Source organism: Rhinolophus ferrumequinum, chromosome 16 (genome assembly GCF_004115265.2).
Source record: "Rhinolophus ferrumequinum isolate MPI-CBG mRhiFer1 chromosome 16, mRhiFer1_v1.p, whole genome shotgun sequence".
Lineage (NCBI taxonomy): Eukaryota > Metazoa > Chordata > Mammalia > Chiroptera > Rhinolophidae > Rhinolophus > Rhinolophus ferrumequinum.
This window is the reverse complement of record NC_046299.1, coordinates 62,807,926-62,833,842: the sequence shown is the minus strand read 5'-3', so window position 1 is coordinate 62,833,842 and position 25,917 is coordinate 62,807,926. Positions and strand designations below refer to the sequence as shown.

The 25,917-nt window shown below is 44.7% G+C and overlaps 1 protein-coding gene across 1 annotated transcript in view; it reads left to right on the top strand.

Moving 5' to 3' along the window:
- The window catches only part of FRMPD2 (FERM and PDZ domain containing 2), a 154,919-nt gene that overhangs the window by 106,007 nt on the left and 22,995 nt on the right, over positions 1-25,917 (top strand). The window contains exons 15-21 of the mRNA XM_033130830.1: positions 99-246; positions 12,981-13,191; positions 18,640-18,740; positions 19,851-19,940; positions 20,653-20,760; positions 20,868-20,984; positions 23,834-24,039. Of these exons, the coding sequence (XP_032986721.1) occupies positions 99-246; positions 12,981-13,191; positions 18,640-18,740; positions 19,851-19,940; positions 20,653-20,760; positions 20,868-20,984; positions 23,834-24,039 (981 nt within the window). The remainder of the gene's footprint in view (positions 1-98; positions 247-12,980; positions 13,192-18,639; positions 18,741-19,850; positions 19,941-20,652; positions 20,761-20,867; positions 20,985-23,833; positions 24,040-25,917) is intronic.

The window sequence follows — 25,917 nt, the reverse complement described above, 5'->3', positions numbered from 1 at the left end:
ATATTAAGCTGAGGCCCAGCACTTGGTTACTCTCTGGACAGCCTGGCTTTAATGGGTAAGGATGATCAACTATTAAAGTCTGTGTTTGCTTCCTTCAGCGAAAGAAGTTCACCATCACAAGCAGCGTCACTGGGAAAAAGCACACATTTGTCACTGATTCAGCCAAGACCTGTACATATTTACTGGGCCTCTGCTCTGCCCAGCATGGCTTTCATGCCCAGATGAATGCTCCCCGCGTTGCAACCGGTGAGTAGATACTACGTTCTCAGCATGGAGAGATTTCCCTTTGATTGCTGGATTTATCACATTGACTGTTGATCTCTAATCATTATTTCTTATTCAGTTATGGAAGGGAACAATATACTATAGAGGTTTCGCCCTTCATATTCATAGAGTGGTCTCTGCATGCACATCACATGGCAGCTTGCTAATATTACAGAATCTCAAGTCTCCACTGAATTAGAATCTGCATTTGAAAAAGAACCCTGGTGATTCAGATGTAGATATAAGTTTGAGAACCCCTGCTTGGAATGTGGCCCCTGGCATCCACTAGACTCAGGGCAGTGCCACTTCTTAGTTGCGTGACTAGACGACTCGCTTGCCTTCTCTGAGCTCGATGTCCTCAACTAAGCACACTGGCCATCTATCTGGCAGGTTTGCGCTGTGCTCCAGCGGTATAGTGTGTGGGATGTTTCTAGCTCCATGTCCAGCGTTCATTGCTCAACATGAGTCATAACGGCAGCTCCTGTTTGTGGGAGTTTTGTTCCGTGCCAGCCAATTCATGTGGGAGCTGTATCACCAGGTTCTGGGGTCCTGGGATGAGGGACCAACTGGGAAACAAAAATGCTGAGCCTTCCGATACAGAACCAAACATATGAAATAAAGTGGTGTATTATTTGCAGCAAAACCAAATAAATATATAAATATTTCATTGAAATCGTGGAGTGGTCATTCTAGGATGTTTCCAGGGAGCTGCAGATAATTAATGTAAATTAAATTATATCTTACCTGCTATTGCTGAGATACAGCGTAAAATTTCATTAATATTGCTTTTATTGCCTGTTATCAGTGAAGATAAAATATTTATAAAGATTCTGTGGACTCACTTGTGAAATTAGTCCTTCTAAGCCTATTTTGCTCATAATAGTACTGTTTTCTCAAACTGCAAGTTCTATTTTCAGGAACCTAAGATTTTCATTAAAAGGATTATTTTAAGCAATTTTTTCCCCTTCTTTTTATCTCGGTCGAAGCTATTTTATTTTTCTCTAGCTTTATTGAAATAAAATATGTTAAGTTTGAGCTGTACAGTGTGATGATTTGATATTCATACATATTGTAAAATGATTACCACAACAAGGTAGTCAACACCTCCATTCCCTCACATAATTCTCATTTTTGTGGGGATAACATTTAAGAGCTACTATCTTAACAACTTTCAAGTATATAACACTACTGTTAAGTATAGTCACCATGTTGGACATTAGGTCCCCAGAACTTATGTGTACTCATAGCTGGGAGTTGGTATCCTTTGTCCACCATCTCCCCATTTTCTCCACCCGTCAGTCCCTGGCAACCATCATTCTACACTATATTTCTATGAGTTTAGCCTCTTTAAATTCTCTGTACAAGTGAGAACATACACTATTTGTCTTTCTTTGCTTGATTTATTTCACTAAGCTTAATGCCCTCAAGTTCCGTCTGTATTGTCTCAAATGGCAGGATTTCATTTTTTATGGCTGAATAATATTCCACTGTATATATAATGACATCTTCCTTATTCATTCATCTGTTGATGGACACTTAGGTGGTTTCCGATCTTGGCTATTGTGAGAAAGCTACAATGAACATGGCAGTGCAGTTATCTCTCCGATAGCGTGTTTGGATTTCCTTCAGGTATATACCCAGAAGTGGCATTGCTGAATCATATGGTAGTTCTATTTTTAATTTTTTGAGGAAACTCCATGCTTTTTTTCCCATAATGACTGCACCAATTTACATTCCCACCAACAGTGCGCAAAGGGTCCCTTTGGTCCACATCGTCACCAGTTCTAGTCATCTTTTGTCTTTTTTTTTTTTTTTAATGACTGTGCCTCTTTCTTTCTTTTTTTTAAGTTTCAGGTGTACAAAACAATGCAATAGCTAGACATTTCACCCCTCAAAAAGTGATAACTCTCTTCCCCCAATCTATTGTACCTCTGACATCATATAAATCTATTACAATTCCATTGACTCTTTTCCCTATGCTGTACTCTGTACCCCGTGTCTATATATATTAAATTATAGTTGACATACAGTATTATTCAACTTCAGCAGTTGAATACAGTGCAGTGGTCAAGCATCTACACCGTCCATGAACAGGTCTCCCTAATAAGACATGTGCCCATCTGACACCCTACAAAATCTTTACAACATTATTGATTATATTCCCCAAACTGTCTTTCATATCCGCCGTGGCAATATTGTCGTTACCAATTTACGCTGTCTAATCCCTTCTGCTTCTTCCTCACCCACACCCCCCTCCTTTCTAGCAACCACAAGTTTTTCCTCTATATCTCTGACACTATTTCTGTTTACTTTCCCCTTTTGTTCAGTTCTTTAGATTCCATATATAAGTGAGATCATTTGCCTTTCTCGGACTGACTTATTTCACTTAGCCTAATGTTCTCTAGGTCATCATTGCAAATTGTAAGATTTCATTCTTCTTTATAGCCGAGTAATACTTCACCGTATAAATGTACCGCAGTTTCTTAATCCATTCATTTACTGATGGGCATTTTGGTTGTTTCCAAGTTTCGGCTATTGTAAATAGGGCTGCAATAAACATAAGGGTGCATATATTTTTTTGAATTAGTGTCTTGGATTACTCTGGATAGATACATAAGAGTGGAATTGCTAGGACGTAAGGTAGTTCCATTTCCAGTTTTTTGAGATACCTCCATACTGATTTCCATAGTGGCTGCACCAATCTGCAATCTCGCCAACAGTGCACCAGGGTTCTCTTTTCTCCACAACCTTGCCAGGACTTGTTGTTTGTTGATTCATTGATGATAGCCATTCTGACCAGAGTGAGGTGGTATCTCATTGTGGTTTTTATTTGCATTTCTCTAATGATTAGTGAGGTTGAGCGTTTTTTCATATGTCTGTTGGCCATTTGAATGTCCGTCCTCTTTTGAGAAACGTCTCTTCATGTCCTCTGCCCATTTTTTAATTGGGTTGCCTTTTTTTTTTGGTGTTGAGCTGAATGAGTGTTTTATAAATTTTGGATATTAACCCCTTATCAGCTGTATCATTGCCAATTATCTTCTCCCATTCAGTAGGCTGCCTTTTTGTTTTATTGATGGTTTCCTTTGCTGTAAAAAAACTTTGTTTGATATAATCCCATATGTTTATTTTTTCTTTTACTTCCCTTGTCTGAGGGGATGTATCAGTAAAAATATTACTCACAATGATGTCTGCAAATTTACTCTCTATATTTTCTTCTAGGAGTTTTATGGTTTTGGGTCTTTCATTTAAGTCTTTTTGAATTTGTTCTCATATATGGCATAAGGAGGTGGTCCGGTTTCATTTTTTTGCATGTGTCAGTCCAGTTTTTCCAGCACCATTTATTAGACTTTTTTACCCCAATGTAAATTCTTGCTTCCCTTGTCATAGATTAAATGACCATATATGAATGGATTTATTTCTGGGATCTCTATTTTGTTCCATTGATCTATGTGTCTATTTTATGCCAATACCATACCGTTTTGATTACTATAGCCTTGTAGTATGATTTGAGGTCGGGTAGCATGATACCTCCCACTTTGTTCTTATTTCTCAAGATTGCCGTGGCTATTCGGGGTCTTTTACAGTTCCATATAAATTTAGGATTATATGTTCTATTTCTGAGAAAAGTGTCATTGGTAGTTTGATAGGAATTGTGTTGAATCTATAGTATTGACATTTTAACTATATTAATTCTTCCTATCCATGAACATGGTATGTGTTTCCATTTATTTATATCTTCTTTGAATTCTCTCTTTAGTGTCTTATAATTTTCTGAGTACAGGTCTTTTACTTCTTTGGTTAAATTTATCCCTAGGTATTTTATTGTTTTTGAACCAGTTATAAATTGGGTCGATTTCTTGATTTCTCCTTCTGATAGTTTATTATTGATGTATACAAATGCAACTGATTTCTGAATATTAATTTTGTATCCTAAACTTTACTAAATTTGTTTATCAGTTCTAATAGTTTTTTTTGGTGGAGTCTTTGGGGTTCTCTCTCTATATATAGTATCATGTCATCTGCATATAAAGACAATTTTACTTCCTCCTTTCCAATTTGGATACCTTTTATTTCTTTTCTTGTCTGATTGCTGTGGCTAAAACTTCCAGATCTATGTTGAATAAAAGTGGTGAAAGTGGGTAGCCTTGTATTCTTCCTGATCTTGAGGGGAAAGGTTTTAGCCTTTCCCTGTTGAGTAAGATGTTAGCTGTGGGTTTATGACATATGGCCTTTATTATGTTGAGATATGATCCTTCCATTCCCACTTTGCTAAGAGTTTTTATCATAAATAGCTGCTGGATTTTATAAAATACTTTTTCTGCATCTATTGATATGATCATATGATTTTTATTTTTCATTTTGTTAATGTGGTGTATCACATTAATTGATTTGTGGATATTGAAACAACCTTGCATACCAGGAATGAATGCCACTTGATTGTGGTGTATGATCTTTTTAAGTGTTGCTGAATCCGGTTTGCTAGTATTTTATTGAGGATTTTTGTGTCTTTGTTCACTAGGGTTATTGGCCTGTAGTTTTCTTTTTTCCTAATGTCTTTGTCTGGTTTGGGATCAGAGTAATAGTGGCCTTGTAAAATGTACCTGGGAGCCTTTCCTCTTTCTGGATTTCTTGGAATAATTTGAGGAGAATAGGTGTTAATTCTTTTTTGAATGTTTTATAAAATTCACCTGTGAAGCCATCTGGTCCAGGACTTTTGCTTCTTGGGAGTTTGTTGATTACCTATTCAATTTCTTTGGTAGTAATTGGTCTGTTCAGAGTTTCTGTTTCTTTCTGATTCAGTCTTGGAAGAATGTATGCTTCTAGAAATTTATCCATTTCTTCCAGATTGTCTAATTTGTTGGCAGATAGTTATTCATAGTATTTTCTTTAAATTTTCTGTATTTCTGTGGTGTTTGTTGTCACTTCTCCTGTTTCATTTCTGATTTTATTAATTTGGGTCCTCTCTTTTTCTTGGTGAGTCTGGCTAAGAGTTCATCGATTTTGTTTATCTTTTCAAAAAGTCAGCTCTTGGTTTCATTGATCTTTTGCATTGTTTTTTTATTTTTAGTCTTTATTTCATTTATTTATGTTCTGATCTTTATTATCTCCTTCCTTGTACTCCCTTTGGGCTTGTTTTGCTGTTCTTTTTCCAGTTTCCTTAGGTGTAAAGATAGCCTGTTGATTTGAGATTTTTCTTGTTTCTTGAGATAGGTCTGCACTGCTATGAATTTCCCTCTTAGGACTCCTTTCACTGCATCCCAGAGATTTTCGGTACTTGTGTTTTCTTTTTCATTTGTCTTGAGGTATCTTTTGATTTCTTCCTTGACCTCATTATTAACCCACTCGCTATTTAGCAACATGTTATTCAGCCTTCATGTATTTGTATGTTTTCCGAATTTCTTCTTATAATTGATTTCTAGTTTCATAGCATTGTGGTCAGAGAAGACATTTAGTATGACTTCAGTCTTCTTAAATTTACTGAGACTTGTTTTGTGGCCTAGCATGTGGTCTATCTTGAAAAATGTTCCATGTACACTTGAGCAGAATATATATTCTGCTGCTTTGGGGTGAAATGCTCTAAAAATATCGGTTAAATCCAACTGGTCTAAAGTGTCAATTAAGGCCATTTTTTCCCCGTTGATTTTCCATCTAGAGGATCTGTCCATTGGTGACAATGGGGTGTTGAAGTCCCCTACTATGATAGTTCTGCTGATCTCAGACTTTATGTCAGTCATAAATTGTTTTATATATTTAGGAGCTCTTATGTTGGGTACATCGATGTTTACTAGGGTTATGTCCTCTTGTTGGATTGATCCCTTTATACTTATGGAGTGCCCATCATTGTCTTTTATTGTAGTCTTCATTTTAAAGTCTATTTTGTCTGAAATAAGTATTGCTATCCCAGCTTTTTTCTTGTTTCCATTTGTGTGAAATATCTTATTCCATCCCTTTGCTTTCAGTCTGTGTGTCTTTTGATCTGAGCTGCGTCTCTTGTAAATAGTATATACATGAGTCCTGTTTTCTTATCCACTTAGCCACTCTATGTCTTTTGATTGGAGTGTTTAGGCCATTTCCATTTAAAGTGGTTATTGGTAGGTACATATTTATTGCTGTTTTGTTATTCATATTTCTGGTCTTCTTTGGTAGTTTGTTTTCCCCTTTCTTCTGTTTAGAAAAGCCCTTTTAACATTTCCTGCAACACTGGTTTGGTGGTAATGAATTCCTTTAGCTTGTTCTTTTCTGAGAAGCTCTTTATCACTCCTTTAATTTTTAGTGATAGCCTTGCTGGGTAGAGCAATCTTGGTTTTAGGCTGTTGTTTTTCATCACTTTAACTATTTCCTGCCACTCCCTTCTGGCCTGCAGAGTTTCTGTAGAAAAGTCAGCTGATAGTCTTATAGGATTTCCTTTGTATGTAACACACTGTCTTTCTCTTGCTGCTTTCAGAATTCTCTGTCTTTAACCTTTGCCATATTAACTATAATGTGTCTTGGTGTGGGCCTGTTTGGGTTCATCTTGTTTGGAACTCTCTGCACTTCCTGGGTTTGTATGTCAGTTTCCTTCACCAGGTGGGGAAGTTTTCGGTCATTATTTCTTCAAATGCATTCTCAATCCCTTGCTCCCTCTCTTCTCCTTCTGGTATTCCTATGATGCTAATGTTGTTGTGCTTGATGTTGTCCCACAGGTCTCTTACACTATTTTCATTATTTTTTATTCTTTTTTCTTTTTGTTCCGATTGGGTGATTTCTGCTAACTTGTCTTCTAAATCAATGATCCGATCCTCTGCTTCATCTAATGTACTGGTGATTCCTTCGAGTGTGTTTTCATTTCAGTTATTGTATTCTTTGGTTCTAACTAGTTGTTTTTTTAATAATTTCTCAATCCTTTTTTATGTCCTCAATAAGTTCCTTAAACATTCTTATCATCAGTGTTCCAAACAATGTCTCTGACAAGTTGGATGCCTCTGTTTCATTTAGTTCCATTTTTAGAGGTTTCTTCTGGTCTTTAATTTGGGACATGTTTCTTTGTTTCATCATTCTGGTTGTTGCTCTGTGATTGCTTTGATGTATTAGGTAGAACACCTATGTCTCTCAGTCATTGTTGGGTGGTCTTATATAGTATGTATCCTTTATATTCAGATTGCACAGTCTCCCTATTCTCCTGTCCTGTGCGTCCCAGAGGTGTCGCTGTTGTAGTTGATCTTTAATTGCTTTTGGTTTACCTAAGTGTGGGATTGACCCACAGGCTGATTAGCTGGGAGAATTAGCTCTGCTCACAGTGTATGAGCTGCTGTGTGAAGGTTGACAGCCTCAGAGGAGGCTTGGTCCCTGTGGACTCTTGTACCCGTTGAAAATTTCCTTTGAAAGTTCACTTATAGGTTCAACCAGGTAATGCTCTTGTTTGGTCTGTCACTGGCCTCTGGCTGTATTGGTCCTGGAGTCTCTTGGGCAGGGCTCCCACTCCGGGCAGTTTCAGCCCTGTTTGTTACTGGGCCAAGCTGTACCCCGTTGGCTGCTGCCCATACTGGACCTGGAGTCATGTGGGGGTGGTTTGTGTGAATTGAGGCTGGCTGCCACCAACATTGGTCCTGAGGCAGTTTAGTGAAAGGCCCAGAGCCCCCTAGGCCTGTTGCCACCTTACAGTTGTCCATAAGGCCCCACTATTGAAAGAGGCTCTTTAGAAGCGTGTCTGGCTTCTTACCCAGTGTTAAGTGGGCCTTTGGCGATGTGGCACAAGCAGGGCAGGATGGCATTCAAGTGAGTTACGAGACATGATTGGTGGTTTTTAAGACATTAATGCAGGTCCAGGTCGTATGCCAATATCTGGACTGTGATCCCTTTGTACAGTGTCCCAAGGGCACTAAAGCCAGCCTCCAGCTCAATGTCACAAATTCCCAATAGCTGCTCCTGAGTGGCTGTGGTGCAAGTTTGGGTTCACTGAATACCATGAAGATGACCCCAGGGCTCTGCGGACTGTCAGCTGTTGTAAAAAAAAATTTTCACACTTTGTCAAGGTGGATTCAGTCACCCAGGCACCCAGAGTGCCCCTGGCAATGTAGCTCTAGCGGGGTGAGGTGGTGTTATAGGTGGATAAAAGCTGTGGTCAGTGGTTTCTACAAATTCGGTGTGGTCTCAGCTCCTGGACCAGTACTAGGCCCTCTCCCACTTCGCAAAACAAAAACAAAGCAGGAAAAACCAACACCACCAAAAAACAAATACACCCCCACAAGAACTTGATAAACAATGATCAGACAGGACAAACAAAAATATAAAAGAGACAAAAACAGCAGAACAAGACAGAAAAACAGTAACCAAAGCAATAAGAAGACAAAGAAACCTGGGCAGCAACAACAACAAAAAGAAAACAGACAAAAGAAAAAGAAGAAATAGGAAGAGAAAAGATGAAAGAGAAAGAAAAAGAAAAAAAAGGATAAAAAGGAAAAGGGAAAAACAGTAATAAGAAGGAAAAAGGGGGGGTGGTGGAAGAAAAAAAAGAAAGTCTAAAAGAAGAAAATGCCAAAAACAATAAGAACAACAAAATAAATAAAAATGAAAAATAGAAAAAGAAATAAGAAAAAAAGGGGAAAAAAAAGGCTCTCCACCCACTTTAATCTGAAGGCTGCTTGCTCATCAATAGAGTCTCCGGGGGATTCTGCACCAATTGTTTTGAGGGGAACGGCCCAGTACCTCGTGCACTGGCTTCCCTCTCAGGCTCACAGTGAGCTGTCCGCGATTGGTTGTCCTGGGCTCTGGGGGCGTGCTCACCACCAAAAATCCCCACAGGTTGCTGCCGGCTGTCCCCTGCTGCAAAAACCCTCTGTGGCCTGTGGAGGTGGGGGGTGTCCGCAGCAATGCAGCTCTAGGTGGGCGGGGCCGGCTCCCAGGGCACCATGGGATGTGGTCAGTGGCCTCCGCCAAGTCCGAGCAGCGTTTGTTCCTGCACTGGCAACCAGCCCACACAAACGCTCCAGGAATGCCTTGGCCAGCTGGAGCCACCCCACAGCTCCCAGCCCAACGCTCAGGAAAACTCTCAGTCTCTGTCTGCCCCAATCAGCAGCTCTCGGCTCAGGCAGAGCAGCCCGACAGGCATCACCACCCTTGCACCGCAGAGCAAGCCGCGTGCAGAGCCGGGACCCAAGGCAGCATGCGCACGCACACACGCACGCCTGCGCCGATTCCACCAGGCCAGTGCGGTCCTGAACCTGACCTCCCCCCCCCAAGTGCTCTCACATGGGCTTGTTGCCAGGAGTCATGACCCTCCTAACTCATTTTGCTCTCAGCTTTCAAAGGGACAAAAGGACCAATCTAATTATGCTCTTCCATACTGAAAATTGTCAGTGGCTGTCTGCTGTCTATTAAGACAAGCCCAGGCTTCTTAGGATGTCACGTTAGACTCTTCGCATCTGGCCCCAACCCTGGCTTAATTCTTGCTGTCACTCTTGCACTCTGCTCTTTAGCTACACTGCATGCTAGCTTGCAGGGGGCTGTTGAACACAAAGAAGTCTCAGGTCTGGGGACTATGTGCTCAACATGGCCTCCACCTGCATTACTGTTCCTGCCTTCTTCCAGGCTCAGACCATCAAGATAAGCTCCATTCTCCAAGAATGAGATCAAGCACAGCCTCCTCTAAAATTCTCCTGATGATTGCCTCTGTACTCCCTTCCCAGGTGGAGCTGACCACACCCTCTTTTGTGCACTCTTTTTTTTCACCTGTGATACTCTACCCTTTTTATTTGTATCTGTCCGCTTCCAGTCTGCGGGGCAGGGACAGTGCCCCACTGCCTTCACAGCTCCAGCATAGAACAGAGTTATGTCAAGTGGGAGGTGGTCAAAGCAGGTTGTTTTCAATGAATGGATGATTAGTGTGCAAACACAGTCCTTTAATCATCCCTCTATTTTGATTTTAAGTTGCTTTTCATTCTTCAGTATTCTGAGTCATACTGCAATAAACATCACTGAAAGAAATTTTTTTCTGTACCTTGTAGCTAGGTTGGAAGTGTAATTTTTGGGTACAAAGGCTGGGGCGTTTTTAAGGTCCTTTCTGTTTTCCTGAGTGTTGCTCCTATGCTCAGTGTTGTCCTTCCTGCTCCATTGCATCCTTACCTGAATAAATGTAATCATGTTTGTCTTTGTTTGTTTGATAGGTAAAAATGATTTCTCATTGACATTTCATTTGGTATTTCTTTGATTGTTGAGAAGTTGAACATTCTCCAAATGTTTATTAGTCATTCTTCTGTGAATTGTCTCAATGCACATATTAGTTTATTAGTTGTACTTGGTTCTCTTGGGAGAGAGAAAGATCACCATGATTTTACAAGTGCACAATATCAGAACTACCTGAGGCAGGATCTGTCTTCTTGCACAGCGGGGCCCACGGGCCTTTTCTCAGCCGGTTCAAATGTGGGGTGGGGCTGCAGGGATGCCCTCGCCCTTGCACGTGCTTGTGGCTGTAAGATTCCGCAGCTCTGCTGTGGGCCGCCCAGGATCTCGCTCTGGTTCCCTTTCCCTTTTCCTCATGGGCCCGGGTTCTGGGCGTCTCCTTCATCTTTGAAACACTGTAACTAACCAAGACTGCAGCATTTGCTGTCCAGACCTATTTGGACATTTGTCATCTACTCCCCTGGTGTCACAGTTATGGTATGAGTCACCCATGGCCTGTGGGTAGAAACCATCCACTCTCCTTGGCATGCTGGTGGCTTTGGGACATTCTTGGCAGCCCTTCCTTCCATTCCTGAAAGGTTATCAACTCTTGGCTCTTCTATCTACCAATCAATTATCCCCCCACTGTTTGTCTAGCCATTGAACCCCACTAAGCTGAGCCCTAATAATGGTAATGCGCCCCCCACACCAGCTCTGCCAGCCCCTGCTCTGTGCTGAGTGCCTGATGCTAAGTGTGTGACGTCTGTGCTCTCATTTCCTGACCTCAGTGTGTGGCCCCTTCCTGTTCACAGGGCTTCCTCCCCAGTGCCCTGATGCTGTCCAGCTTCGTACTGGGGACAGCCCTGTCCAGAGCCCACCGGGGCGCTCGCTCCTCTGCTACCGTCCATGAGCCCCCTCTGCAGGGGACAGCCCCTTCTTCCTGTACCCTCAACGTCTACGCAAAGGCATCTTTCAAATCCATTAAACCTCTCTTGAGTTGAGACCCTGCCACAAGCATCTCAACCTAGAGGGTCTTCCTCTGGGTATTAATACCTACCTTGGTTAAGCCTAAGCTCCCTGTCCCTTTGGGCGCTGGCAGTTGGGAGGCTAAGCATGCCTCAGATGAACTCCTCTGCTGCTGGTTTTGTCTCTGCGTCCTTGGCATGTCCATTTTCTGGTGTGGACTCGGGACTGCCGACTTGAGTGTGAGTCCTGCCCTACCACTTACCAGTCCTGGGACCTTGAGCAAATTACTAACTCTTAGCCTCATGTTTCCTCATCTATAAAATGGGTATAATGATATCTACTCCACAGGGTTATTGTGAGGATTAAACTGTACAATGCAGATACTGTGCTTACCACCGGGCCTGGCACAAATAAGCATGCAGCATCTGTGAGTTGGTGTTGTTACCGTTGTTGTTGCTATGCATCTGAATAGGTCCAGGCTCTGGAATAAGATGCCGTGCAATTTGTGCAAAAGCTGCCAGTCATATTTAAATTGCTTATATTCCTCTGTTCTTTCTTGTCCATTGTATGAGAGTAATGATACCAAATGCCTCCTAGACATAGAAAATTCTAAAAACGTATTTTCTAAAGTCTATCTGTTTCAGGGGGCAGAGCCCTGGCAATGAATCAAACACCATTTGTAGGGAAAGGAAAGGTCTGCTTGAGGAAATAAATGCCCACAGACACCCTCACAGTGGAGGCACTTCACACACACACACACACACACACACACACACACACACACACACATCTGGAGCCACACTAGCACCATGTGCTTGAGCACTCTGCCTTCTCGGTTTCAGCCGGGAGCAGATGGCCAGGATATAGTCATCATTTTCCTTTTTCAAAATGCAAACTGGGGTTTGTATAAAGCCTAGTTAATTTACAGAATCTATCCATCAAATCCCAACTTCTCATGAATGACATGAGTAATGAAATGGTGAGAGTCACTCACGTCTATGGTTTCCAGGTAGGGACTTCATTAGAATCATTTATTACATCTTTCTGAATCAATCGTGGAAGGGAAGTGTCAAAGCTGGGAGACTCAACATATCTGATATATATTTATATTTCTCAAAAATCTGATCTTAATTTAAATATTATTACCAAGGAACTAAACTGTGTAGAGAGGCAGAGCCTAATTTGGAAGCCCAGGTAATTTGAAGACGCGTTTGTTACAACAACATTTGCGAGGACAGTTTTATAAAGGCAGGAGCAGAATAAATGCCAGCCATTAATTTTATATGGCTCTGTGGGCGTGGTGACATCACCGTGAATCCTATCGGGTTAACACCCATCAAAACCTTGGCTCAGAGTCCTGTTAGCTGCAGGGGGAGGGCGGGCATATCATCTCTTCCTCCCTGAGGTTTCTCCCAATAGCGAGTGCTAATTAGGAAGACTTGGCATTCTCAGTGCTAATCACAAGAACTCCACAAGTTCACTTGAGGAAAGACAGCAGGAAAAGAAAAGAGAGAACAGAGCCTGGGGCCTGGGGTGTGTTGCTGCCACAGGAGCGATGAAGCCGGTGTTATTCTTGTTTGTATTTACGTTTATCTTTTTCTTCCAAATTTCAGACTATAATGAGTGTGTGCAAATGGCTAGTTTGAGTCTTGCACACCTGACCCAGTCCAGGCCTCTCACATGGATTCAGAGATTGTCGTGCTCCAAAAACGCACTGTTGGCACCCAGGCAGGAGGATGCTGCAGGAGGCCTGCTGTGCACGTCACTGGACAAGTTCACCAGGGACACCAGCAGGGAAACTGGCGCAGTAGGAATCGGAGGCAGGTGGGCTTGACACACCTGTTCTCTGGGTCCAAACCATCACATACTTGGTGCTCCAGAGCGATCTGTTCCTAAAGAAGTTGTTTAAAGGATGTCAGATGTGTAAGGGAAGTATGCATTCATTGGGTAACTACCAAGCAATTCTGCAGGGATTGCCTGAAGGCCACTTATGGGAGAAATCTATGCTAAACAGTATAGGGCAGACATCCTACCTCCCTACTACGTTGTTCTGTCTTTTAGTGGAGAAAGAACTAGGTGACAACATGAAATCAAAGAGTACAAAATAGACAAGTTGCAATAAACCTGTTTGGTCTTACCACGAGCCAGGTGCTGTTCTAAGCACTAGATACATCAACTAACTCTCCCAACTCTCTGAAGTAGTTTCTGTTGTTCTCCCAATTTTACAGGGCAAGAAACAGAGAGTTTGGGATTCGAATACATACCTTTGGACCTGGAGCCTGTTACTCCTAACCTCTATACTATGCTACTTTCTCTGTTGATGGATTTCTGGTAATTTAATTTGGAAGTGAAAATAATGAGCTTATAAGCACAACTTGACATTATAACACAATGATCCATAAATTTAGAAATAGCCTAGAAGTTGGATTACACTTACATGGCAAGTTATGTAAATAGCACAGATGCACAGGCGCCCATGACTGATGGAGGGTGCTGAAGGAGCTGTTGTTTTGGATGAGTTATACATCTGCTTCAGCAAGAGGGTATGGGTGAGTCATCTGGATGTCGGTACAGATATATAGACATAGATACACACATCTATCTATACAGATCTATCTATCTATCTTATCTATCTGTCTATCATCTATCTACCATCTCTTAAAGTAATTCTTTCAAATTGTTGCCCCACATTCTGTTGATGCAAATATATATCACTGTGCACTGCAGACTAAAGCAACAACGATGAAGCAAAACTATCGCTGTGTCTGTTGCTGTGTAACAAAACACCCCGAAGCACAGTGGCTGAAAACAGCCACCATGTTGTTATTCTATTTCACAGTTTTCTGGGTTAGAAATTCAAGTAGGGTTCAGCTGGCTGATTGTTGAGCTTCATGTGCTGTCGACTGGGATCACCTAATGGTACTCAGCGCGGCTGGTCTAAAGGCTCTGAGACAGCTGTAGTCCCTTCGCCTGCCCCTTGGGAGGGATGGCTGGTGTGGTGAGCTCGGCTGGCTCCTGCTCACTCCCTGCAGTCTCAGGCCCTCCCCACATGGGGCTTCCAGCGAGGTACTCAGGCTTCTACACTGTAGTTGAGGGCTGTCATGCAGGGTGTCATGGGGGGTCTCTGGTCCCACTCCCCACATAAGAACGCAGGACATGGTGAGGCCAAAAAGGAACACCCACAGCGCCATAGATAGGGGAATCATACCACTATAGTCTCGTTGGTGGCTGGGTTAGAGACACAGGAAGCAGGAGCCACACGATCTGCAACCTGCCGTCTGCTTCTCTGCCAACCAACCAACCTCACTTGCTAACTGCAATCCGTCGTGCTAACTGCGATCCACGCTTGCTAGCTCAGCCACCATCTTCTTGCTAGCCCCCATTTTTGCTGCTAGTGTAGCCACAGCAGTTATATTAGTGGCCAATGGCTCACTGGTTATAGCTGATGGCCGACTAGCCACAGCTGATGGCCATCCAATCACAGTTGATGGCCATTTACTACCCGAGTGAGCACCTTCCCATGTGAGGGTGAGAGCCTGGAAACTGCACTCCTGTCTCTGTCCCCACAAGGGCTCCAAGGGCCCAGGGTGAGGCCGCTAGTCTTTCTTCATGGCTGGGCCGGAGCTGGCACAGCATCACTTCTGCCATACTCTTTTGGTCAAGTAGTCTCAGGTCAGTGCAGATTCAAAGTAGCAGAAACAGACTTCACTCTTTGAAGGAGGAGTGTCAAAACATGTGTGGTCATCTTTAATCTGTCATTCAAAGTAATAGTACTTTGTAGCACTTTACAGTTTAAAAGCCTGAAGAAGCTGTGACCGGCTCAAGGCCACATAGAGAATGTGTTGACTGCAAAGTCCCCTTTCTGAGGATGTTTGGGCTTCCAAGGACCTGCCAGTGGGCACGCATAGGAGAAGCTCTGAGGCATTGCCTGGAAGCCAGCCTCTCAGTAGAAAGCTGGATTAGCATCCTAAGTAAACTCTGGTACTACTCTAATTTTAGTTTACAACTGCCAAATTTTCACAACCCTTCATAATTCACTTCAGAGGTTACTCACAACCCTTACATGAAAAGGGAATTCTAGGGTGCTTGGTCATCTGGGAGGCCCCAGAAACAGCCCAAGACAGTGACTTGGGTACAGGTGGTTTTTGTGGAGATGATGACGGAAAGCAGGAGTGAGCATGGAAAGTGAGACAGGGAAAGACAGAAGGTCAAAAAAGCGGGGCAAGCCCTTGTGGGCAGCCAAGGCTCAATTCCAATAATGTATGGGCCTCCATTATTGTCCGTCTGCAAGACAGGAGGGTGGACACTTATGCACCGCTCCTTCCCTCCTCTGGAGGAAGGTTGTCTGGGAGGTGCTAACTCTCCTAGTCTTTTGGCCAAGGGGAGAGCCCTGAGAGTGGGGAGCACCCAAGATGTACAGGAAGCTCTAGGGCAGGAGGAGGACTGACTTTGAGGCAGGGCACTGTCAGGATGAGCTGAGCCTGAGCTCACGTGCACTGCCCACCATTGTTGCGGCCGAAGGGTGGGGTGGGCCAAGGGCTGATGTCCGCCTTGCTCTGTTCGTCTCTGTGACATGGAGGAGACAGTCAGCATTTCTGCTGTGGCTGGTGTAAAGGTGACTCAGCCGTGCGTCCCCTTCAGATAGGGTTCTGGAGCGAGCCTGGTGTCTGGAAGTCTGTTACTGATATCCGCTCTGGTGTCTAGTGCTCTGTGATCTGGAGCAAGTTATTTAACACAGCCGTGCCTCAGTTTCCTCATCTGTCCAGTGACAATAACAGTAATACCCACCCCACTGGGTGGCTGTGGGAACTAAAGGGTCTTATAGAATACTGACCATGGGCTGAGTTTGCAGCGCGGGTCCGAATGTTGGTACCTTTCCCCTCGTCTCCCGGGAGGTTGTAGGAAGACAGACCCTCTTAGGGGACAGAATGGGCTTCATATTTAAGACAGACACACATGCCACAGTGTTATGGCTCCCTTGAGGGTAAGGTAATTTCCAAGAAAGGGGTTGGGGGAGGCTGCATGGGATGTGAGACACCAGTAGGATGTGGGCACGGTGAGCGGGAGAGGAGATATGCAGGCACACCTTCAGAAAAGGCCCAGGTAGTCTTGCTAGAAAAATTAGTTGAGCGCGTGCTGTGAGCCTGTCCTGGGCTAGGTGCTGAGGAGTCATCGGTGAGCAGGACAGACAGTCCCTGCTGCCTCCTGGTGCCCACAAAGCTGACAAGCACAGGGCGTGTGGGGGCAGGAGCAGGTCGTGCTGTTGGCCTGGAGCCCAGGGCATGTGACCAGATGGTGCAGAGCCGGGATGGGAAGACGGACGGCAGGCAGACATTTCCATGGGAGAGATGGCGCTCCATTCCAGAGCCATTCCTGAGCAGCTGTTTCCTCAGCACCCCTTAGAGGTCGGGGTGCCCCCCCTGGTACACAAGTCCTGGTTCATGTCGCCTTTGCCGTGAAGCCTTTCCTGCCTGCCGGCAGAGGGGGCTCCTTGACCTCACGGGCTCCATTTAGAGCCCCATCTCATCCCGTCCACCTTCACACCCACAAGCACTTATCTGTCTTTCTGGTTAAACAGTGAACTTCCAGAAAACAGCAGCGCACCTGCTTTTTTCTCAGCTCTGAGGCCAGCGTGTGGAGACTTTCAGTAATAAAATGGCTTTTCTTTTTTTTTTTTTTTTAAGTTTTGCAGTTTAATTGCTTATTTTAATTGTGGTAAAATACATGTAATATACAATTATCATCTTAATCATGTTTATGTTTATCGTTCAGGAGTGTTAACTATATTCACGTTGTTGTGCAACCAATCTCTAGAACTCTTTTAATCTCACAAAACTGAAATTATGTCCATTAAGCAACAATTCCCCATTTTCCCTTCCCTGAACCCCTGCCAACAACCCTTCTACTTTTTGTCTCTACAAATTTCACTACTTTAGGCACCTCCTATGAGTGGAATCATGCAGTGTTTGTCCTTTTGCGACTGGCACTAAATGCTGGTCCTTTTCCTTTTTAAACTAGAGTTGCATGTGTGGCCCAGATCACATGGGCCACTGAAACCTGAGGCAGAAAAGCCCTTTCTTTTCTCCAAAGGCCCACCCAAACGTCTTTCTTGGCCCCTCTAATACTGCTGGGGTGTCTCCTTCCTTTGAACCCAGGAGCGTTCTGCCAGTGCCTCTCCCTGGGCACTTTGCTCGGCTCTACATGGCAGGAAGACAGCCACCCCACATCCTGCAGCCACTCCACCTCTGGGAGCTCCCAGAAGGCAGGGCCCACGTTTGACTCCCTTTACCCTCAGTGCCTTGCCAGCCCAGGGCCTGGCACTTAGGTTCTCAGTGAACGTGGGCTGAACTTGCTGAAATGCACAGTATAACTAGGAGCCAAGTCATAAGGAGGCCTCACCCCTAATCTCTGAAGAATGGTTAGGGGCTTGTACCTCGCCTCTGCACCCACTTTCTCTCCACTATTGCTACTGTTCTTCCCTTTCTAGCTCTGGCTCCTCTGAATAGTGCCAGGCTCTGTGCCCAGAGCACGTGGCATCACCAATCCAAAGATAGAGCGAGAGGCTCCGTGGGAAGCTACACGTGTCGGCATCCCTGCCACGGTCCAGCTGCCCAAAGCAGTGAGGCAGGTGGGGCAGGGTTCCCACGTAATTCATTATTCTCCTAGGGCATTCTTTGTTTACTAGGATGCTGGCTCGGCAAAGGCCATTTGAATGCCTGCATGGAAGGTTTTAGTTCTCAGCTTGGTCTGATGAGGGCATAGCCAACCCAAATGCCTGCAGGGATCAAGCAGGTAAGTTACAGTGTGGAGCCTCAGGAAACATCACACTCGTAGGTGGGGGTGCCGGAGCAAGCCCAGCCCAGCTAAAAACAACAGCGAGCAACAAAAAATCAGAACCCCTAAAAGTGTCTGTGCTTCACAACTACCTCATTTTGGAGCCATCACGAGCCTGGGGGATAAGAATATGATTCCTGTTTAATGGCTAAGGAAATGGAGGTCTGAACGCATTGCAAATGCAATCCAAAGGAGAGAGATCCGGAGCTTCATCGATGGCCTGGGTGACTTCATGGTCCCATCTAAGAAGAAAAACCCCACAGTGAGTCTTGGTGCTCTGCCTATAACTTCATCAGCCCCTATGGGGTCTCTCTACAAGTACAGACGTGCTGGCTGATTAGGCACGGGGCTGCCTTCCCCAGGCCACCACCGGTACTCACAGATGCCAGGTGCTGGCCTAAAGGGCATCTTGTCTCATCTTGTCGCCTCTCCCCACAGCCCCAGCACTGACCGGCAGCAGCTGGGGAGCACCTGTTTGATCCAGAAGCCAAGGACTTGTGACCCTGCCTCTGGGCTGCCTGTTCAGAGAGTGTGCACAGGTGTGGGCCGGGCCGTGGACCAGGTTTGGGGTAAGGGAAACCATACAGGTGATGCTTGTTCCAAGTCTTTTGCCACCGCTTCAGGTTGCTTCCCCAGTATGTTTATAATCTCTTTGTTTTTTAAAATTGTTTTCCAAGCAACTTTTGGTTGTGAAGAGCAATTGCAGTCTTTCTTTGCCTTTGGCTGGGTGTGCTAGCCCACCTGAAATGTGGTAGTGCTGGTGAAGATTCCCAGCGGTCTGGCCCAGCGGGGGGACTGCTTGCTGTGCAGTGTGGTGGTTAGAAAAATGCGGCATCCTTTTGAGTTACGATATTCTTCTCACGCGCCCAGAGCATGCTCTCTCAGTATTCACCAGAAAACATATTCCTGTGGGTCATGATCCTCTGGGCAGGTCCGTCCCCGGTGGAACAGAAAGGCAAAGAAATTCCAGAACAAGAGAAAATATTAATACTCGATGGGTATTGAGCCTGGGGATTGGATCTGGAATCCCAATAGAGGCTTTTTACCGTAAAATGTCTGCCAGGTTTCACCCTGGTCCCTGGGGGAGGGAGAGCTGGTAGTTCACCATTTAGTCCTTTTCCCATGTGCTCTGTGGTCGGCATTAGAAGGCCGACCCCAGGATGTCTGTTTGCGGAACACCTTCAGGACTCTGCTTTGGGTCTTCTCCAAGACCCAAGCCGGGGGAAGCTCTTAGGGCACCTGTGCTGGCCTGTGGGACCACATCACCCCTGATGATTAGAGGCCCAGGAGGGGAAGGCTTTGCTGTTTCACCTGTGTGCTCTAATTTTAGTTTCTTTTCACTGACCGCAAGTACCTCTCTGCTCAAATTTTGTCTCGTCCCAAGACCAAAACAGAAAAAAAAATAGCTATAGTCAGTTGTACAGAAAACAAGCACCGTGGCCCACCCTACCCTGTCCTGTCTACACTGACCCAGTGAGCTCATCAGGAGTGTGCTCAGTGATGCAGTCCCAGTATTGGGTGTGTATGTGTGTGCACGCGCGTACACACACACGTCTGAGCACATGTATGATGTGCTCTCCTTTTCTGTGTATTAAGTTTCAGATGATTTTGGGGGAAAGCACAATGTGGGGCTCTGTTTTGATTTCTAGGGTCACAAAATAAAAGAAAGAGCTTCACAGCTGAACTGGATCGAGAAATTGTGCATGTGACATTGAACCGGGATCCACGTTGTGGTTTTGGTAAGAGGGCTCCTGGCAGCTGAGACCCAGTGTCTCAGGGGGGAGGTGTGTGCGGGTTTCCTTTTTGATTTTTCAACCTGCCCCTCCCAGCCCCTCCAGTTGCTGTCTCTCCTCTCCCAATTTGCCTTTTCAGTGATCCTTTCTGCTTTTTCCTCACTTGCAGTATCCCTAAAGAGCAGTGGGACTTCTCGGTCCAAGTTTTCCTTTTAGGCCTGATAAGATTTGGGAGTGCATATCGTGAGGATCTGAGTACAGGATGGAAAAGGACTTTTCTGTCATAGTGTCATGTAGCAACCTTCTTCTAGTATACTTAGATTCTTAGTTATAGGGAGGAATATAGTCAATCTTTTTCATTGTTTGCTATTTATTATGTTAGAAGACCCTTAAAACCACATAAGAAACAAGACACTGAGGAGACAAAGTACTTAATTAAAAATTATCTGTTTCCTACCTCTGATTATCTATCTACTGGAGCAAATCCAGTGCACATCGGTGGGCTGTGTTCCTAGCTTTAGCTGTGCTTACTGATAGGTGGCAATCTGCTTTTCACCACGTGTCTTGGTAGAGTAGAAAGAGCTGTGCAAGGGTCTGAGAACCTAGGCACAAATATCAGTGATGTCACTTGGTAGTTGTGTGATCTCAAGCGAATAACTTAACCTCTCTGAGCTGCAAAATCACTAAGTAGCATCTTTTTAAATATCACTGGATACAGGTTTTGTCATTAACGAGGGAGAAGATGTAGGCAAAGGTGACCCTGGCATCTTTATATCCTCTGTTATACCTGGGGGACCCGCTGAAAAGGCTAAAAAGATCAAACCAGGTACGTCTTTTCAAATTCAGAGATGCATCTTGAAGAACTACTGTTTCTTATTTCTTTGATAGTATTATTGAGACGTTTTATTTCCTCGAGATGTTTTATTTTTCCAGGAGCGCGGATACTAGCTTTGAATCACATCAGTCTGGAGGGCTTCACATTCGACATGGCTGTTCGAATGGTTCAGAATTCTCCTGACAACATAGAATTAATCATTTCTCAGTCAAAAGGTATGTCTTTACCCGCTTTCAGAAGCTGGCCACCCTCCTATATTTTCAGGGGTACACTTTTACCACGGAGTACTGGATCTTTGAGACCATGGAGGTCTTTTGCATTGCTTTCCACACCATAGTGGCTTGCAAATTAGTGACCAAGTGGCAAAATCAATAAGCTGTGCAGCAGCAGGGGCAGAATGGGCTCTACTGTTGCTTGTCTGCTGAATGGAGTGGCCGCTCTAGTCCCGCGTTGGACATGGCTGATACTGCCATTGTGTGTTGCTCTGCTCACTCTTCTTACAAGATAGGGAGACATTCTTTTTGTGACCAAAGTACTTTTTGAAAGTGGCACTCCAGAATCCTACATAGCTGGGGCTTAGGTGTGGCAATCAGGTGGGAAGGGTTCTGAGAACTGTTCTTAAAGTTGAATTTGCATGGTAAGCATGCTGTCTTACGTGGACAAGGCTCGACATGTTAGAAATCAACAGAGTTCTTTTTAAAAGATGCTTTTATTCATCCTTTAGGTAAGAATGAGAGAGCAACAATTGCCTATATGAAAGAATAATATTATTATATTTATTTGGGGCAAGTTTAGGGATTGATGGAGGTGATGAAGGAGGTTAACATCCCTTTCCCTCTCAGTACCTGGGACCACCGCTGCTTTTTGGTTGCATGACCTGTAATTTAACAGCAAGCAGCCTGCAAATCCAGGCTTATGGCTTTCTTCCTCAAATTCCAGGGTCATTGTACATTTCCCCTTATGTACAGAAATGAGTCATGTCTCAGCAGTCAGCAGTTTCTAGGTCCTTAATGTAGGTACCCTATTCCCCTCACCGTCTGAACACCACTTGCATGCTCTTTCACTCTTGCACATGTGCATACGGTCCCTAGAAGCCTCTCCCAGGTCTTGCAGCTGCCTCTTGTCCAGAATCCATGGGGGATGGGAGGTGGCAAAGCTGGGACCTCAGCCATGCGCTTTTCATCCTGTGGTTGGAGCTGACCCAGGGACCTGCCCCAGAACTTCTACAACACCAGCCCCAGCTCACTGTGCCTGTTGCATTTCCCAACATTGTTACAATTCTTCCTACAATGTTTTAGCTCTTCCCTGCACACTTTGCACAGGGGAAGGACAGAAAGGATTAATCGAACAACCCTTTTTTGTGTCAGGAACATAATACAGCCGAGCTGGGATTGATTGTGTTGTTCAAGGACGGCCTGCTGTCTTTAGAGGGTCAAAAACTGGTACACAGGCTGCAAGACTCACACCACAGCCTCATGTTAGAATTTTAGACAAAGAGTTTTTCACAATGCCTGTGAATTACATGTCTCCTCACCATGGGTTCCCAGTCACTGGTTGGTAACATCACCTCTTCACAGCTGGGGTTCCTACACAGGGGCTACAACTGCTGGAGGGAGAACTTTCCATGGTGATGCTGGTTGGGTTACCATGGACGGAGGCTGGATTGCCATGAATTTCTTCCTGGTTAGGCTGCTGTTGGGGCAGGCGGTCTAGATTGAAGGTCGGAGACAAGACATAACATTCCCATCGTGAGCAGCGATCACTGTCTATAGTGGATTGAGTTTTAATTGCCCACAGAAGGTCTCCTAGCTTGTATTTCCATTAGGTAGGACATAAGTTGCACAGCTTGACTTTTTAATTCAATCATAAGTCCTGTCTTTGTTTCTCTTAGAGGGTGTGGAAGAAAATGAACAGATGCTTACAACACTGGCAGGACATGTGGCAGTGGGATCTGTGCATGATCCGGCCAGGAGTGAGGCATGACAGACGGTGGCTCCACCGTTCTCCGCTGTATACCCTTAGGCTTGAATAACTTCACATCTAATGCAGTAAATTAAATTCATTCGACATGTGGGCTTACAAACTCCCCTAGGTGCTAATGAGTCTGTACCAAAAGTAGTTAAACCTCCTTATATGTTTGCATATCCAGATCTAAAGGAAGTCCAACTAGTATGCCTTCCTCCCATATACATTTGTTGCACAACTAATATTAACATGTTAACAGCCAATGTATTTATTGGATTTACCATGTACTAAACTGTAATTTCTCCTTGTTTCTCTCTCTCCATATGTGAATCCCTATACATAACTCCTAAGCCTCACCAAGCCTACAAGTTAGCTGATATCGTGTCTGTGTTAGGTATAAGAAATTGAGGTCCAGAATTAAGGACCTTGCCAGAGGTTTTACCTTTTGATTCCCAGACTCATGTTCTTTCCTCTGTGCCAGGTCAAGGGTCAGACAAGGGGTAAATGGAATCAGTGGCCCAGTCTTGACCCACAGGGAGTCCACTGCCTGGGTATTATTAAGTCCCCCGAAGGACTTGGATCATATGGTGATTATAGGTGTGCTCAGCTGAGTCTCTGGAAGAGCCCAGCTTTAAAAGCACCACCATTTGCTGTTTGTAGGATCTTGGGAAAGCTACTTGATTTTTTTGGTCACTGTTTTCTCAAATTGGAACAAGGATAACACCTTCCTGGTGCTTATGTTAAAAAGTTGGAAAAATGTGTGTGTGTGTGTGTGTGTGTGTGTGAGAGAGAGAGAGAGAGAGATGCCCATCTCATGGCAAGAGCTTAATAAGGGGGAGCTGGCATAATTAACTCTCCATTGGTCCTGCATTTTCATAGCTGTGTTGCAGAGCTCTACTTAGCTTCCTAAATAACATCCAGAATTTTCCATTCCTTTATTCTAAATGCATCATCCTTCATGAGGTGCTAAGCTCACATTGTTCCCAGCAGCTATAAAAAGTCTTTCTGTCATTGAAGGAAAATGCCGCACCCCACATGGAGATGCCACCGCGATACCACCTTTCCAAGCAGCTGACTTCTTCTTGGCTTGTTTTTATAGGTGTTTGTGGAAATATCCCAAGTGATGGGAAGAACAGCACAGCCAAGTCTGGGGTCTGCTCTACGGACAACCTGAGCAGTGGGCACCAGGGAAGTTTTCCATCACACACACAAGACCAGGAGAGGAATATTGAAGAACTAGAAATGGCTGGGACTCAGAGCTTCCTGCCCAGGTGGCGGCCTCAGCTGGCCACTCTCCCATTAAAGGTAATCATGCCCGTGGTTCACTCGCTAGAATTTGGAGGAAAGAGAACAGGTTGTGGAGCCTAATAGCCCTGGCTCCAAAGCCCCTCTCTGCTTTCTATTTGCTATGTCAGGTGGACAGAAGTCACTTAATCCCTCTGGCCCTCAGCTTTCTGATCTGCAAAATGGAAATGAATGCCTGCACTGCATGGTGTTGAGAAGGACATGAAAGGGAAAAGGCAAAGGACCTGGGCCCCAGGGCTCAGTGTTCGAGCCTCCAGTGTCCTCAGTCACTAATTACAAGTGTCCCTGGTAATAACATTGGTTGCTGCCAAGGACAGTGCATGGACACCCAGGTATCATATTCTTGGCCTCTAGTTGGTCCTCAAGTTGCAATTCAGTGGCTTTGCTCTTGACAACCACACGAGAGGAAGAAGACATGGCTGCTGTGGTGTGTGGAGAACCATGTGCTTCGGCCCAGAGCTACCGCCCTCCGGCTGTGTCTCCTTGGACATGGGGTGGAACGGTCTCTTTTCTCCCGTCTGCTCTTGGCCCCTCAACGCTGACATTCGTGGACTATGTCACCCTCTGTCTTCTGATTGGCTCTGCCTGTGCCTAGAAAAACTCCCTGCTTTCCTTTACTATTACACTACTATCCCGCTCATGACACTTGTGACAACAGATGTGTGGGCTTTCCCACACGAAGCGATTCTGATAGTAACTGACTGGAGTCAGTGCCAGATCCCATGGGGTAAGGACTCAGGTCCACAAGCTTGCCCCCACACAGATGCCAAGCGAAAGTAGTTCCCCACACTTCTATCTGCCATGCCTACAGATTGAGGTGCCCACAAACTCCTCCTTAGGTTGGATAATTTCCTAGAGCAGCTCATGGAATCCAGGAAAACAACTTACTTGCTATTGCCAATTTATTACAAAGAATGTTTTAAAGGGTATAAGTGAACAGCCAGATGAAGAGATGCATAGGGCGAGGTCCGAAAGGGTCCCGAGAGCAGGGGCTTCTGTCCCTGTGGAGTTGGGTGTACCATCCTCCTGGCACACACGTGTGTTCACCCATCTGGAAGTTCTCTGAACTCCATGCTTTTGAAATTCTTATGAAGGCTTCATCACGGAGACGCGATCGATCATTATTACCTCAATCTCCAGTTCCTATCCCCTCCCCAGAGGATGGGGCCGGGGTGGGGTGCAGCGTTCTAAGCTTCTAATCATGGCTTGGTCTGTCTGGTGACCAGCCACCATCCTGAAGCTCTCGGGGAGCCCACCAAGAGTTACCTCTTTAGAACAAAAGCCACTCCTATCACCCAAGAAATTCCAAGGGATTTAGGAGCTTCGTGTCAGGAATCAGGGTCAAAGACCAAATATTAGAAAAAAAAAATGCTCCTACTCCCTTATCACTTAGGAAATTACAAGGGTTTAAGGAGCTCTGTGCCTAGAAGGGGGCAGATATACCAGGGGTGCCAAAAAAATGTATACAAGTGAACACTTCAGTCTATGTTGCTCAAGCAGTAGTTCTCCGTAATCAGAAGTGTCTGGACGCTGATGGTAACCACTTTGAGCACCTCTTGTAATTGCAGAAGTGAAACGTGACTTGTGTTCATCTTTGTTATCGGTATATATTGAGTATTACGTTTTAATACAATTTTCCTTTCTTAAAATGTATGTACATGTTTTTGGCACCCTCTGTATATATATGTATACAGAAGCATATGTGTATAATTTCACACCCTGGTAGAAGCCTGCAGCTGGAGGACGAGGAAGGACAGGCTTGTACCTCTGCCTGTGCTCAGGTTGGCTCTGTCCCTCTAGAAGAGCACGCTCCTCTGTATCGTACAGCTGCTCTCTAGGTTCCATCAGCCACTCTCTCCTTCACTCATCAGCCCCAGA